The sequence below is a fragment of the Brachionichthys hirsutus genome, chromosome 17 (genome assembly GCF_040956055.1).
Source record: "Brachionichthys hirsutus isolate HB-005 chromosome 17, CSIRO-AGI_Bhir_v1, whole genome shotgun sequence".
NCBI lineage: Eukaryota > Metazoa > Chordata > Actinopteri > Lophiiformes > Brachionichthyidae > Brachionichthys > Brachionichthys hirsutus.
The window spans coordinates 5,949,307-5,965,500 of NC_090913.1; the positions used below are offsets into that span (position 1 = coordinate 5,949,307).

At 44.3% G+C, this 16,194-nt stretch overlaps 1 protein-coding gene across 1 annotated transcript in view; it reads right to left on the minus strand.

The window, feature by feature from the left end:
* Positions 1-1,878: 1,878 nt before the first annotated feature.
* grin2bb (glutamate receptor, ionotropic, N-methyl D-aspartate 2B, genome duplicate b) overlaps positions 1,879-16,194 on the minus strand; it is a 49,152-nt gene continuing 34,836 nt past the window's right edge. Inside the window, exons 9-16 of the mRNA XM_068750669.1 lie at positions 15,029-15,200; positions 12,798-12,951; positions 12,536-12,661; positions 11,048-11,277; positions 10,023-10,183; positions 8,891-9,078; positions 7,015-7,253; positions 1,879-4,275 (exon numbers count right to left, since the gene is read on the minus strand). Of these exons, the coding sequence (XP_068606770.1) occupies positions 1,879-4,275; positions 7,015-7,253; positions 8,891-9,078; positions 10,023-10,183; positions 11,048-11,277; positions 12,536-12,661; positions 12,798-12,951; positions 15,029-15,200 (3,667 nt within the window). The remainder of the gene's footprint in view (positions 4,276-7,014; positions 7,254-8,890; positions 9,079-10,022; positions 10,184-11,047; positions 11,278-12,535; positions 12,662-12,797; positions 12,952-15,028; positions 15,201-16,194) is intronic.

Below are 16,194 nucleotides of genomic sequence, written 5' to 3' on the forward strand. Positions count from 1 at the left end.
TCCCGTCTTCAAACATATTACACATCATCAAAATGCCACGCGAATGTCTTGTCCTGTCCAGATAGCTCCATTCATGCCGACATTGATTCTCTACGTTTACTGCTCTCACTGTCACCGCTGGGGCAGGACCGTGACTCCCATCATTGCCTCGATGTGCAATAAAGTGAAATAAAGGCACGCACAACAGTCCAAAATGAGCAGGTTGCTATTTGTTTTTTTTGCATTTATGCTAATCTGACAAGCTGCTGGCTCTTGCTTCATAATTAATCTATGGACATGGGCGTGGTCAAAGTAAGTGTGGCAGGGAAACGCTGCACTTGTAAGTCCAAGTGTTTTAATGTATTTATATCTAATTTCTTAGCTAGAAACACTTAATTAACTTAAATAATAAAGGTGTGTGTTAATTGAGATAGGAGCACATTGCTCTAATATATTGGATTAGTCGGTTCTGTGGACTTTGAAATTGCAATTTATTCTCCTACTGAGGATTCTTACATCAGCAGAGTAAAAATGGTCAAGACTGATACTCTCCTTATAGCGGGCACGGCTCAGAGCCATAATTACGCTGCTCGTTCCAGCAATGGAGACCTCAGTCAGAGGAGTCTTCATTACGTCCCTGTCCCGAGTCAGAAGCAGTGAAATGTAACAAACGCAATGAGCGCACATTAAAAGTGATTAGCATGGCAATCATCTCTTATGTGAGGAGTAACAGCAGGATTTTAGGAACTGAGGAATGATTAAAGATTGTTGGGCTCCTTACATTTAGTAAGTTGGATCAATTGAGGAATTAAATGTACACAAAATAAATGCTCTACATCTTTATATTCACATGCAACTCTGTCATACTTGACTTTTGAGGGGGTAACAGTTAAATTTATCACGGCACTGTGGCTTTAACCCTTGAACTCTTGCTATTAGTCTTTTTTTGGGGGGGGGGGGTCTAAGCAGGAATTCTACTATTCACTAAACTGTCATATGAGACTTCTTCAGATGTATTTTCAGTCTTAAATAGAGCTCAGAAAATCCATGAAGGCACATCCAGCTCAGATGCGAGACCCTTTTCGTACTGCCGAGCAAAAAAATGAGAGGAAATGGCAAATCAGTATGATGCTGTTGCTTCCGCAGCTGGACAAAAATAAAAACACCATTGCAAATTTGCATACAAAAAACACACTCAGCAAGTCATGCCTTTCACATATACTTCACAGCACTCAGAAAGTAAGAAGTATAAAAAAAAACAAAAATGTAGAATTAAAAGCAAAGAAGAGTCCAAATTACAGAAACCCATATCAGACTCACATCTGGTCTGCCAGTCTCCTGCAATATTGGTAAGCTAAGAAAGAATTGACATCATACAAATAGTTACATGAACCATTTAAGTAACTCAAATTGAAAAACAATCCAAACCAATCATCATTACACACTGGAATAATATTCAATAATATTCTCAACATCATCAATACAATTATTGTAAGGTTACCCTGTTAATTCAACAGAAGTGTTGATTTCTCGTTCGTGATTGTATTTCTGTTGCGAAACAAAATGTTTGTTTTGGAACTGCAAGAAGGCGGGAAGGACATTGAGTCATGTGAAGCGATCAGAGACTGGAGATTTTATTTCACTTTCCCCCTCCTTATCTTTGAGCGTTGGTGCTCAAAGATCTCGTCTCATTAAAAGCTTGTCTCTTGCAGGACTTAAACACGGCGTAGCCTGCGATTGCTTCTGCGCATGTCTAAAACTTTCCATTTAGTCGACATCTCTTCATTCAGGGAGATCATCAGCCTCTTTTTTCCTCTGTTTATTTCCCTTGGTCCCCCTCATTTCTTCACCCCTTCGTATATATTCTCTCCCCCCTTTTTTCCCCCTCTGTCTTCACCCTCAGACGTCTGACTCAATGCTGGAGAGCTTTTCATAAACATGTCCATTGCTGGCACCATTGAAGGGTCTCTGTCCCTGCCCCAAACCTAAGGCGTCCCTGCCCACAGGCAGTAGATTGGGCCCGTGGTGGTTACCCATGGGCCCTCCCAACCCTCCAAGACACAGCTCTTTGGGGAACCTTGGGGCTACATTGGACATGACCCCGGCTGTGGCAGACGCGGGCAAATAGGAAGCTGCTCCCATGGAGCCGCGGAAGTCCCCTCCTCCTCGACTGTTGTTGAGAAGTTGCTGCTGCTGCTGCTGTTGCTGCGTCTGTGGCTTTTTGATGTAGTACGGTTTGGCACCGTGTAAAAGACACTGGTCATCACCGAAGGTTGGGATGAAGGGGTTCTGGTTCACCTTATCTGGGTAGAGAGATTTAGACAAGGAGTAAGTCCCAGCCCCTCTGCTACTACCACCACCACCACCACCACCACCACAGCCCCCACCTCCCATCATAGCTCTATCTCTGTCCCTCGGGTCTCTCTCCCCTGCTGACCACTGACGCAACCCACCTTCACCTCCACGGAACAAACTGAAAGAAGAGCCTCCTTTTGGCCTGTCCCCGATTATTCCTCCGAACATGGGAGACTCCCTTTCACCTGCGTACCTCTCAAACATGTGAGCATAAGGACTGGGGCCCTCCATGAAGCGGTCTTTGTCTTTCAAGCTCACACTTCGTGGCTGGGGAAACTGCCCGCCAATGCCCCCACCGACTTCACCCATTTGGCCAGCCCCCTCTCTCTGCAGGTCCACAAATGTGTCATAAGAGTGTTGCCTCCGTAGGACCCTCCCGCCCGGCCCTAGTTTCCTGCGCTGTGCCTGAGTTTGCGTTTGGGCGGGTGCTACGCTAGTCTTTCCTCCAGAGAACACCATGTTATTATCCTCACTGATGTTGTAAAGGTTGTTCGGCTGGATCTGACAGGAGTCACAGCGCTTGCAGCTAGCGGAGCTGGGGCGACTGGTAGTGCCCACAACTCCGCTAGTTTGGCATGCGCCACCCCCTCCTATGCCTCCACCATGGTGGCATACACTGTGGCAGTTACGGCATTCCCAGTCACCGCCTGCTATCCCCCCGCTTCCCATCCCGGAAACACCCTTCTCCCAACAGGCGTGGGACTGTTGCCCCGATGACACTGTGCCAATCCCTTTACATTCAGACATATTGCCTTTAAATTTAAGGAAGTCTTCTACCGGTACTAAGCTTTTACAGATACCACCACCGCTACCGCCGCCCACACCACTTCCACCCTCTTGCACCCACATGGCCTTGCCCTCCTTGGAGCGGAACTGGTCCACATAGAATTCTCTCAAGTTCTCTTTGTCTTTGCGGAACAAGTAAGGTGAAGAATTACCCACTCCTCCTCCCCTCTTCCGTTCCAGGGGAGGTGAGGCCGTGCGGTGCGCCTGGACGCCGAGTGGGAAGTGGTGATGGACGGTGTGGTGATAGGGTCTCCTCCTCAAGCCTCTCAGCTCTATCTCGTCCTGCTCCCGTCTGCACTTGGCAGAGGCTGGCCTCTTTTTCAGGCTGTCCCTGTACTGTTTACGCCGCTTTTTGTTGCCCTCCAGATTGCCGTAGGTGACAGTGTGTGTAGAGATATCCGAAACATCAGAGCGAATGTTCCCATCGTCACCCCCGGAGCCTCCCCCACCCCCAGCACAGTACCTGTCATGACCCCCAATGAGCCCTGTGCTGGATGCACCTCCTTTGAATGAAAACCTCCCATACACATTGTTTCCCTTGAACCCACCCTGGTCGGAATCCACAGGGGCGTGGCCAGCGATTAGGTCAAATTTATTGGTATTCCTGTGAGTCAAAGTAGGGCGGGGCTGGGTGGTGAAAATGGGTGCTACCCCTCCCCCTAAACTTTCGCAATCAAACATGCCACCCTCCAAAGAGCTAGTGCTGCCTAAGCTACGCGGCCTATTTGGCAGGGGGCCGGACATACCCAGAGCCGAGGCCGGGTGGTGGTGCAGATAATGGTCCTGGTAGAGGTTGCTGTCCTTCAGTGGCAAGTTGCCAAAAGTCCTCTCCACCTCGCTGATGTAGTCACTGAACATGTTGTCCTCTGGCATGTATGGCGGCGCTGTCTTGCAGTCTGGAGGGTGACCAACCAAGCTCCGCCGCTGATCCTGGACATCGTAGACAGACGATTCACGGCCGCTGTGGCTATACTCCAGAGCAGCATGAGGAGAGCCATTAATGCCTGGGACAGCCGTCATGTCTTTAGCAGTCCGAAGCAACCGCAGGATGTTGGAATGGGTGTTGTTCATGTTCTTCTTCATGGTGGTCGATGGTGAGTCTATCGTTGACTTGTTCTCCTCAATTTGAACCCCATGGATGCAGCTGTAGATGCCCTGGAGTGTGAGAATGACAGGAGAAGAGGGGTAGAAAGGGAACGAGAGGGTGAGACAGGATATGAGATAGGAAACAGAGAGCTAAAAAAAAAAGAGTGAGAGAGGTACGACGTGAAGCTCAAGAAGACGACAATATGAAAACATGTGGACTCAGTAAACCAAAGGGAATTAATGTCAGAGAGGGAGACACCAAACACATAAACTTGAGAGACAGCAAGCGAGACAGAGGCAGAGAGAGGCAGAGAGAGGTTAATGCATTGCTGTGTTCTCGCTGACCACCCTCGAGTTTACACACTATTACACAGTAATAAGGGCCGAGCTCATAAATGACTCTTCTCTGGGGAACACATTGACACTCACAGCTGCTGCTGAGCACTCTACCTCAGACACAGAGAACTAACAAAGAGGGAAATGAGTAGATCAAGGCCGTGATAATACAAAGGGTGTATAAGCCCATGGTTTTCACCACCGATCAATACGTTTAATCAATGCCATTTAAACTCCACTGGATTTCTGCCATTGCAGGACGTCTGCTCTGCTCTTTTTTTTTTTTACTTTTATTACTTTGTAGAAGTTTGTCTGACTCTCTTCCCATTCAAGATAGAGGTTCTAATAGTCATTCGTTTAAAATATTAATCAGTAGGTTTGGGAGGTTTTTTGTTTTCTTTTGATTTCTTTGTTATTTGGTGAAAGCAGATTTTTCAAGACAGAGGATAGCATTTTTTTTTAAAGCAAAGTCAAACAAGCGTGATCAAATGAGAGCTGAGGGACTCTATGGTCGAGGTGACAGCCAAATCTGAAAGGTCGAGGACACAATACCCACCAGCCAATGCAGAGGGCAATGTCCCTGAAAGGCACCGCTTTGTCACAAGCAGTTTCTGTCTCTTAGTCACTTTCCCTGTCGCCGAACTACATTCATGAGTCTAAATCGTCAACCCAATTTGCTTATACGTCTCCACCGTCTCTTTGTGTGTCTGTCTTATCTCTGTTCCTGGATGCGTCGCTAAGTGACAGCTGCTCCAGTGGGATTGTTGATCTTTATCCCTGCACCTTTACCTATTACAGCTGTGAAAGGTAAAAGAACAGGTTCCTGGCACAAAGCTCAGTTGCTTTTCACTCTGCTGTTGGATTTAACATAAACTAAGTCTTTTTCTTCCTCTGAATTATTAGTCTTTTGAAGCCACATCCTTTGTCCATCCTTGTAGTTTGTATATTATTATATATGAACTGCACATTTTTGAATGTCGTGCAATCTGGTTTTTCCTCTATTACATCAGGCATTGAAATATTGCCCCTGAAATGTCGTCAATGGATGGAGTAATGCTGCAAGTGAAATCCACCTTACACACATTAAAGCTTAGAGAATCATAAAGCTACCAGCCTTACATTTTGCATAAAAACACCTCAATAAAGCAAAATCTGTTCGGTGTGTTTCAAAAGTGTTGAAGGCCAGATCTTTGTGATAATTGTTCTCAGGCTTATCTGACTTGGCGACAACCAATAAAAAAAAAAAAATGCCTGGACAAAATCACATGAACACTGTTAGATAATAACAGTGACACATTCCATTTAACAGGCCTTCTATTGTTTGTTAAAAGGTAACAGCCTGCAAATGAATAACACCTCATGTGATTATTTCTATTGACCTAAACAAGCTGCATTCATTACTCTGAGCCCCCCCCCCCCCGTGTTAAGTGGCCCATTTAATCAGTCAAAACTGCGATGAGTTCTTTGTCCTCAAACACACCCTCGGGTGTTTTTTTCAGCAGCATAAATTGCATGAACACCAGAGCTTCAGGCTTTTTTTTTTATAGACTATTAGGACTGATGTTGGCTGGTCTAATTGCTAATCATCATTTCAGTAGCAAATCCCCTAATGAGCAATACACTTGTTGCAACCCCTTGTGTGTTGTATGTGTGCAGTATAGGTGTCATGCACACTGTCAAGAGTTCACTCAATAGCTGCCTGCCCCACCCTATCTCAATCGCTTGGCCTAGTTTGATGAGCCATTGGTAAGGATCAGGATTGTCTGATTGCATACAACTGCAGTAGTTGCAGCGGTACGGAGCGCCTGGCTATTTGTCTCCAATGATTTGCTGTTTTGTTGGTGTCTATAACAGCACCCACTTTCCCCAACAACAAGAGCAACCACTTCTGGGGTCACGGCAGCCAATCGGCATTGAGCAGCAAGTGCCTGGAGCCATCAGAATGTCACGTGAGTTGGGATTTTTCATTCCGTGCAATCTTTTTTTTTTTTTTTGGCTCTGCTGCTTTGTTGATGTTGCTCAGTTAGGTATTTGTTGCATGAGCAATTTTTCACTCAGTCACTCACTTGCATTGACTTTGTATGAAAAAATGTCTGGTGTGAATGCAGTTTAAATACAGCTGTTGTATTTTACGTGACTTTGAACAGGAGGCATCTGTGTTACAGCTAAATTATAAATAAATTAAAAAAAACACTTATCCTTGTTATTTTATTAAAAAGCTCTATAAATCTAAAAGTTGAATGAAGACAGGCGAATATTTTTGTGGCGCATAGGATGATTTGATTTGCTTTTTGCTTTATAATGGTGCCTGAAATGGAAAAAGCCACAGGTAAATCAGATGAGTCATCATATACCCCTGACCAACTCAATGCACCTCAACTATACCCAGTGGGGGTTTTAAATCAACGACTGCTATGATCTTTCTGTCAGGAGGACAAAGGTCAGACCTAAAATAAAACACAGTGCACTCACTCTGCTAATGGAATAGGTGAGCCCGGGCTTTCCAGTGCACACGCCCATGAAGCAGAATCGCAGCTGCCAGTAGAATAAATGTTCACAGATGAAGGTGATTAATGACAGAATCATGGCAGCTCCAAGCATGTAGAAGACCCCCGCCATGTTGTCCACATCCAGTTGGCTGCTCATCACCTCATTCTTCTCATTGTGGCAGATGCCCGTCAGCCACAGGGCCTCAAACTCCTCCATGTCACCTGAAGAAGGAGAGTCAAACACGGGTTACTGTACCGATGCGCTACGCGTTACCGTTTGTGTGAACTGCACACATGGATGAGTGTAACGGCGCCTGAACTTGTAAGGGTAAGTATAAAAGGAGAGGACACATTAACAGCTCAGGTCTCATGGATGTGTAACAAATGTCATGTTGCATTACTTTGACTGGATGTCCCCGCGAGGATCCTCCTCGTTAAGAATTTCTTATGCAAGGCTATCGCTTCCTTGTTATGCAGAAAACAACAACACTGCCTGCTGGGATTCGACAGTCCTTAGGGAGGACATGTTTGTGGTCATGTGATGAGTGCCGCCCCCCCCCCCCCCCCCGCCCCCACTCGAAGTCGCATCCCTGGGGTACTGATAAGGCGGGGACGACATGTCCAGAGAGATTTGTTTGATCTGTACCCGTGGTTCGTGTTTGTGTGTGTGTGTGTGTGTGTCTTAAATAGTTTTCAGTCAGACTTTCTGCGCTAAACCGATCTAAAAATCGAATGACCTCCCATTGCAAGGTTTTTAGATTGCTAACTAACAAACAAGACAAACAATTCTCTCTAACTAACTCACTATCTTTCCTTATGGGAGGTTCTGACAAATAACTTCAGCTGAAGCACGTCTTCCACAAATACATAAATCCTAAAAAAACCCACGAATGTACAGATGGTGTACAACAAATGCGTCATAAAGTGTTAATTAACTATCTTTAGAACCAAGCTACTACTTCACACTGATTCCAGGCCTTATGCTTCGCTAGCTTGATAAAATCCTCGTGTTTAAGTCCTCATACAGAAAGGAGAAACTTAAAATGAGTGGTGGCCTTATTTTAAGGGGCAAAAACAGTTCCATTGAGCTGATCCAAGGTGAAAGTTCTCTTTGCATTGACCCATCCATCTAACACACTGCTTCGCAGCACATGCAGTGGATTGCATCCCAAAAGGATCCGGAGTCGGGATTTAGCCTCTTCCTTATATAAATATTCACGTGATGTGCTGCCACCATCTTGCTGAATCGTTAAGCTGATTTCACATTATGACAGTAATATATTCTTCACAGACAAGGCTGCTTACGAACACAGTATTCCTGCACTCCCTGCATGTCACTTATCAGCTAATGGAGGTGGTACATTTTGTCTTTATTATTTATGCACTTCTCCAAATCATAGGCTGAGGTTTGCATTTTCTATATCTGCTATTAACAGGTAGATTAACATCAATCACAAATGACAATTTAGAAGTCCACACCGCACTAAACCAGAGACGGATATACTCTTACTGTGATGAACATAATATAAAACACTTGAACTGAGCATGTGTTTCATTATGGGGAGCTCCATCCATCCATCCATCCATCCATCCATCCACCACTTATCCGTGGCTGGGTTGTGGAGGCAACAGTCTCAGCAGGGATTTCTAGACTTCCCTGTCCCCAGACACCTCCTCCCGCTCTTCCCGGGGGGGGGGGGGGATCCCAAGACGATCCCAGGGCAGCTGAGAGGTATAGTCTCTCCAGCATGTCCTAGGTCTTCCCCAAGGCCCCCTCCCGGTGGGAGGTGCCCAGGAGGCATCCGAAATACATGAATAAAGCTTCCTCACTCAAATACGAACATTACGCAAGCCCTCACCATCTCCAAACAGCATGAGGATGGCTAGATCCACAGCCCGTTTCCAACCCGAGTCTTTCTGGATTGCTATCCCGTAGCCAGTGGAGGCAAACACTTTACCGCTCCCGATGGTGACCAGCTTACACCCCTCGTCTCTACCCGCCATGTAGTTCAGCACAGCGGCGTCATAGATGAAGGCGTCCAATTTGCTGCAGAGTGAGATACAACATGAGTCATTTTCAAAGAACTCTTTTAACTTCAATCATTATTGTCATTTTGCAAAATTGGTGACTTTGTTCTGCATTTATTGCCTTATGCGTAATTAAAATTATTAGAAATAATGAGGATTAATTAACGTGACAATTTAAACAAAGCAGTTTGAGACATTTCCATGTTTGAGTAGCTGTTTTAAATCGACCAAGTCTGTTCATGTTAACTCTTTTTAAATAGAACTAGGGAAAATATGTGGCGGTTTTGGCTTCAACCGGTCTGTGGTCACAAAGACTGAAACACTCTTGTTAACATCTAAATCGGAATTTCCCACGACATAAAAAAGATTAACCTTCAACTGAAAAGCGCATCAGTGCCTATCATAGCTAGTTCACAAAACAAACCCCTCTCAGCAAAAGGTTCAACGCATCGTTTCTGTTGTGATCTTCCTAGAGCTGAAAAATCTCCATGGAAACTGTGCAACTCACATCTGCCGGGGGGGGGGGGGGGGGGGGCACCACAAGAGGTGGTTGAAAGGCGAGTTGGGCCTTGTGTTGAATTTCTAATTGTCAATCTGTTGTCTCCAGTGTCAAGCAAATTGATATGGGTTGAAAAACTCATGTCACTACGGTCCTCTGGGATCAACTCAAACACCCACCGATCACCAGAGACGCATCGTTGCTTTGCATTCTTGTTTCTTATGAAGCAGCAATGGATGGAAACATTGGATGATTAAATATTAGCAAGCTTTCACAGCAACTATAGGCTAAACAGCTATAATGGGCACCTGCAGCTCTACCGACTGCCCACCCACGTCCTTCTCGTCTCCTTAATCCTCGCACATCTTTTTCCCTCCGTTGCATCAGCGCAGGACCTTACAGCTCTGTCCCTTCGTCTTTCCTTTCTAACATCTGCCCCCCCCCTCCATCTATCCCCTCCTCACCCGTTCTTCAGACTGTACAGTGCTTCATCGACATTCTTCTGGTGGAAGCTGGTCATGTAAGTGTGCATGTCCCGGTAGTTATTTCGGATGTTGCGCTCCGTACTCCCATTGGGCACTGTGCCAAACCGGAAAGGCGGTGAGAATTCGTTAGGCTTCTGGAACTGTTATCCGAAAAGGAAACCACACAGAGAAAGTGACAGAGGAATACTCATTAGCATAGAAAAGGCACTGAGCCACATAAAAAAAAATAAAAAATTAATGCACCGTTGAGCAGGAGAATAGGACGGTGCTCTTGAAAGCTCAAAATCGACAAAGAGTGGCACTCAATAGACAAACATAAAGAAGATCAAGTCATGTGTAGGATGTGCATTCATGCCAAACATACTGCGAGTGCTGGAGAGCCGAGAGCTGCAACTAGAGACTCTTTGTTTTCCCCACTAAATTTAAGTAAATCAATAATGATAATAATGCATCCATAAATGGTAATTTATATGTAATGTAATATGAAAAAAGTAGCAGATGTTAATCAGAGTTTCTAAAATTGAAGGTGATGCAAAAACTCAAACATATTTCCTTTACGATAAGACAAAAAGAAAAACAGCAGACGCTGCAAGTGAGTGACATTTGGTGCTGCTTTCAATCATTTCCTAAAAAACATGAATAATTATTGAATCACGTAAGTAATCTATTAGTCAATCACTGGATTTATTCTCAAATCATAGCCTTTGTTCTTGGTTCTATGTTTGAAAATCGATGGGCTTTTTGGGGGTCAAACTGTAAAAGCTTATTTAAACGAACCCGTTTCAGGCAAAACAGAATCACAGAAAAAAAGCATCAATCAGCCAATTCAAAACATAACAAATGTATCACTGCCCATTTAGAAAATGGATCTATTATCTCCTTATATATAAAGTTGAATAAAATGGTTGCAGCACACAATAATTCTTCTGAATACCTCTTTCAGAAACTCCTGTTTCTCGCTTTCACACACCAACTTCTTCACCACAAATAAAGCCGATTCACACCTTTTTGTCTGACAGGCCGGACACCTGGTCGACGTACTCTTCCTGGATCATGAAGGCAGCCAGGTTAGCAGTGTAAGAGGCCAGGAAGATAACAGCGAAGAAGGCCCACACCGACACCATGATCTTACTGGTGGTTCCTTTGGGATTCTGCACGGGGACTGAGTTGTTAAAAACCAGACCCCAAAGCAGCCAGACGGCCTTACCAATGGTGAAGGAGGGACCGCCGGGCTCTGGGAGACATAAAAGAGGGAGGAAGGAGACACAAAGAAAGATGAAAAAGGACGCAGGAGGTTTCAGTGATCAAAAACTCTGCCTCATTTTACCCGCATTTATTCATGACCGCCGTTGTAAGAGGCTTGTGAAGGACGGCAGTTACAAAGACTGCCATTGATCACAGGGTGGATCTGTGAGGTCCACATCTGCTCTTCCAGCCGAGACAACCTATACTGTCGCAGACTAACAATGCTCCAACTACCTCCGATGGCGCTATGACAAGGAAGCAGAATGGGGGGGAAGAAACTAACTACTGGAGCTCTGTGGCACCAAAGACAGGGAGAGAAAGTCAGAGGGGGGGCAGGGCTTCGATGGCACGCGGCAGGCTGCAATTAGGCTGCAGCTGGAGCAGCACAGCCTTGCATAGCCTACTGATTAAAGCACACGCCCTAAACTCCGGACGTGGCAACAGAAATTCAGAAGACAATACGGCAAGAAGTAGAATTCCAAGCCTGTTGCTTTTATCTGATCTTTTATACAAGCATTTCCTCTTTTTTTTTTTTTTTTATCTTGAGTGACTGTCGTTGTAGCAAGAAGGCAAACCTCAATCTGAACCATTGATTTGATGAGCAAATTGATTTGAACAGCCTGCTGGAACTGAGTTTGGTTCAACGGCGTAGAGTTGGAGTCAGACTCCGTTAAACCGAACATATTTCCCATGTATGTTAACAGACCTGCTGAAGTGCATTCCTTTGTGTGTGTGTGTGTGTGCGTTTTTAGCTGTGGAGTGGAGGCGCTTGCGTAACATTTTCGAATGGCAGAAAAAGAGCACTGTAATGTGAGAAGATGGGACTCTTTACTCACAAAAGGATGCAGCGAGTATTGAGAATCAGCTCTCTGGTTTCTGGCCAATGATCCGTTTCATTACAGAAAGAGCTTAAATGATTGTAGACGCACATAAGTGCGAGGAGAAATCATGTCCCTGCCTTCCAGTCGCAATCATTCTGATGAGTAATGGAGGACCGCGCTCGGATGTAGCTTGCTGAAGCTTTGGCATCAAGCACTTTTTTTTTTTAAGGAGGTCATTTTCCATTATGGGACAGGAACGTAGAAAAGTCTCACCAGGTGGTGTGACATACATTTCTACTTCACCTCTGCTAACTTATGTCTTTATTCACGCAGATGAGACTGAAAATCACCTTTATAAGAATATGGATTCAATTGAGCTGTGTGTGTGTGTGTGTGTGTGTGTGTGTGTGTGAGAGAGCTTCTCACCTCGCCCATCTGCCAGACAGCGATTGTAGCCCACCGGGCTGAAGTACTCAAACACAAAGACGGCCACGGCCGACACAATGAGCAACATCACAAACATCATGACCCACACGTCCGCACTGAAGGGCTCTGAAACAGGGCGGTGGGTGAGTGAGAGAAGGGGACGCACAGGAAGAGGAACGCAGAGGGAGGAAGATGATTAAACCAGATCAAAGAACATGATTATTTGCATTCAGACAGGTTTTTATGTTGTGCATGTGCTCACCCAGAAAGGCAGAGGGGGAGACGGTTCCATTGCTACGAGAAACCATAACACTGATCCCCGTCTCAATGAAGGGCACAGAGAAGTCAATGACATTTGACCTCTCCTCATTGATGGTGAGTGAACCCACCGCCATGTGGGCGTTCTTCAACACCACCTGGTCAGCACAGACATAGGAAAGGGGGATGTGAACCTACTGAAACTGTAAAACCATCCTGGAATCATGAACCTGTGTTCTTCTGTATTACGCAATGCATGATGGGAGAAATCAAATGTGATCACTTGGCATTAAAATTAAAACTAAAAATCGTTATTTAAAGGAATTCACTGTAAATTGTAAACAGCAGAGCATCATGGGAAAATCAACACCTCACAAGCGGCCCAGCCTTTTTGACATTAAAGACCGTTGAGAAGGAAACCTCCTCACAAAACTGTGACTAATATTGTTTTTGTCATTTTACAAGAACACGTTGAGTTTTTCATCATTATTTCTTGCAAATACACTTAATTCTAAAATGCAAATCAGAAACACACTGTTTTGATGGTGGCAGCGTGGTGGCACAGTGTTAGCGCTGTTGTCCCACAGCAAGAAGGTCACAGGTTTGAATCCTTGTCCAGGGTGTAACCCCGCCTCTCGCCCGTTAACTGCTGGGACCGGCTCCAGCAGGACCCGCGACCCGGTAACGGACAAAGCGGTTCGATAGATGAATGAATGAATGACTGTTTAAGGTGAAGCTGCTGCCAGGGGAAAGTGATCATGTTTACAGTAACTCAGTACTGCAGTTTGTATGCAAGTCAGTATTATTAGCAAGTATTTGACACATTATTTTTGTGGAATGGAAGCAGGAGGAGGATTATTACGACACTGGGTTAGTGCTGGACTCTCCACCAGCCCAGCTTCCCTCGGAGTGTGTTCAGGTATATTTAGACCTATGTTTCTACAGCCTTGGGCCACGAATAAAAACGGAGCCCTGTATTAATAAGGGATATCTGTACCAGAGTACATATATACTGCTCCCCCCCCACACATGTTTGTTACCCAAGTTTATGGAATCCTGCTCTCTTTTTGTCTGTCATTCTGCTTTCTGCATGCATTGTCCTGTGTTGCCCCATTCGAGTTAAATAAATAGCTGCTTGCTTCGGCATGGAAGGACATTGACTCATGCATCCATTCATGTATGCATGAACTGCACCATTTGCATGGGTTTGCTTTAAATGTATAAATATATTTCAGGAATTTAATTACAGATACTTTAATCTTACATTAACCTGGACATCTTAGCTCATTTGTACATTTAAAGTAATAATCGAGTTGAATGTTCTATATCGCATATGGAAGAATATGGATTACATCTGCTGCGCTGTGCCGGATATGAAATATATGCAGGAAAGACGTGCGCCTTTCCCTGAGGCTGATTTCTGCCTCTCTGTGTCGCTCTTCCAAGCAATTTATCTTTCTCTACAAAAGAGATATTCAGGTAACATTAGTACCATTATCATAAAAATACATTCCAATGGACATAGAATCCATCTTTCCACTTGTGGTAGCATTTATATAAATATTAGATTGCAATTTCTTTCATTTGCATGATTGGTCTTTAAATCTTCTTATAAAGAAAAGTCAATAACAGCCAACCGGAAACTTGAATTTAATCATGACCAGTGCTTTCTATACCCCCCATGACATACGTTTATACTGTTATAGAGGAATCATTTTCAAATCAGTGTCATTCTATCCAGAAATCCCCCAAATGCCAGTGTTACCCCAAATCTGTCTCGCTTCATTAAACAAATGCAATGGAAGAAAAACACACATTGCTCTACAAAATAACATCATCATTTCATTTCCTGCATCTTGAGTGAATCGCTTTTCTTTGCCAACCAACGGTGGTAACATTGACTATGATGGTGTATTATCCTAAATATAAAGACTGTAATCTATTGCTTAATTGCCCTCCTCTGTTTGGTAACTGTGCTGGTCCAACAGTGCCCAGTCTCCGTCATTCTGCTACAGGTTTCTGCCAGCTGTGAAATCCACCATCGCTGATGTGCCAGCAGTATGAAAATTCTGGTACTGGGCCAGGCTTTATCAGATCAACATCCATCCTGCTTATTCTGTACAAAACAAATAACCATCTGTCCATTACAGATGCGTGAAACAGAATCGGAGCCAGTTATTCATCGACGGTGAGAAATAAACGGCGCGATCGTATTGATGTGAGAACTGTGCTCACCTCACCGACCATGCCGTTCCACGTTCCGTTAATCTTTTTTCCATGTTTGCCGTTGGTGACCAGATAGAGGTCGTAAGTAAACTTCACCGCCTTGGCGATCTTCTTCAGGATGTCGATACAGAATCCTTTGCAGCAACGCTTGATGTAAATCCCCGAATCGCCTGTTTGATTGCTGGAAGATGGGATGGAGAGGAAGTTGAAATAGAGGAACAGGATAAAGCTTTTTAATGATTTTATTTTGTGTGTGTTTCAGGTACATGAAATAAATAAAACCCTTTTTGCTAGAATTAGCATTTATAGTTTTATAGAGCAGCTTTTCAGTCAGTAGTTTGCGCTGCAGCCTAAATGCTGTGAATCACTGGATGTAATGTAAATACATTGTCTTTGTCTGTCCTCTCTGTCTCTCCCTCTCTGTTTATCAACCCAAGCAGTCGAGACAGATGGCCGTCCACTATGAGTCTTAGGTTCTGTTCAAGGTTTCTGCCTGTTAAAGGGAAGTTTTGTTCTCCGTCGCCAAAGTGCTTGCCCTTATGGTACAAGTTGGGTCTTTCCCTGCTTCACCTGTAAAGTGCCTTGAGATAACTTTCTGTTCTGGCCGGAACAGAATATATATATAAATGGAATAAAACATAAACAAAGCCAATCGAGTGTCGTGTGATGATGGCATGCAGGTTTTCATTCCAGCTAAGTACTCCAGGTTGTTGATTAGCGCTCTGAAACCAACTGGGGCTGAATTTATTTAACAGAAAATGTATTTGATAACCAATTAACATCAAACGGTTCCTGGTGGCTCTTTCTTCTGTAATATAAGGATATGCTGTTGTTCTTTATTAGATATACTGTATCATCATATTCATATGTATATCTTAAACATATATAAAAAAAAGAATCCACATAGAACAAGGCATCATCTTGAGAATTGGGATGAATGGAAATTACTTTAGTATTAATCATAAAATCAAGAAGCTGGTCAGCAGGTAAACCAGTGAAGATAATAGAATAAGGCGGCACCCAGACATGCATGTGTGTGCATATTAATTCAACGCTCCATAGCTCAATGCATGCGGCTCATGGAGTATTTTTGGCTGGAGCGAAATCCTGCATATTCTCTGTGGCATTGTGCTGCTTATTACCAAACTGTCGTATACGAGGATTAGGATGAGACA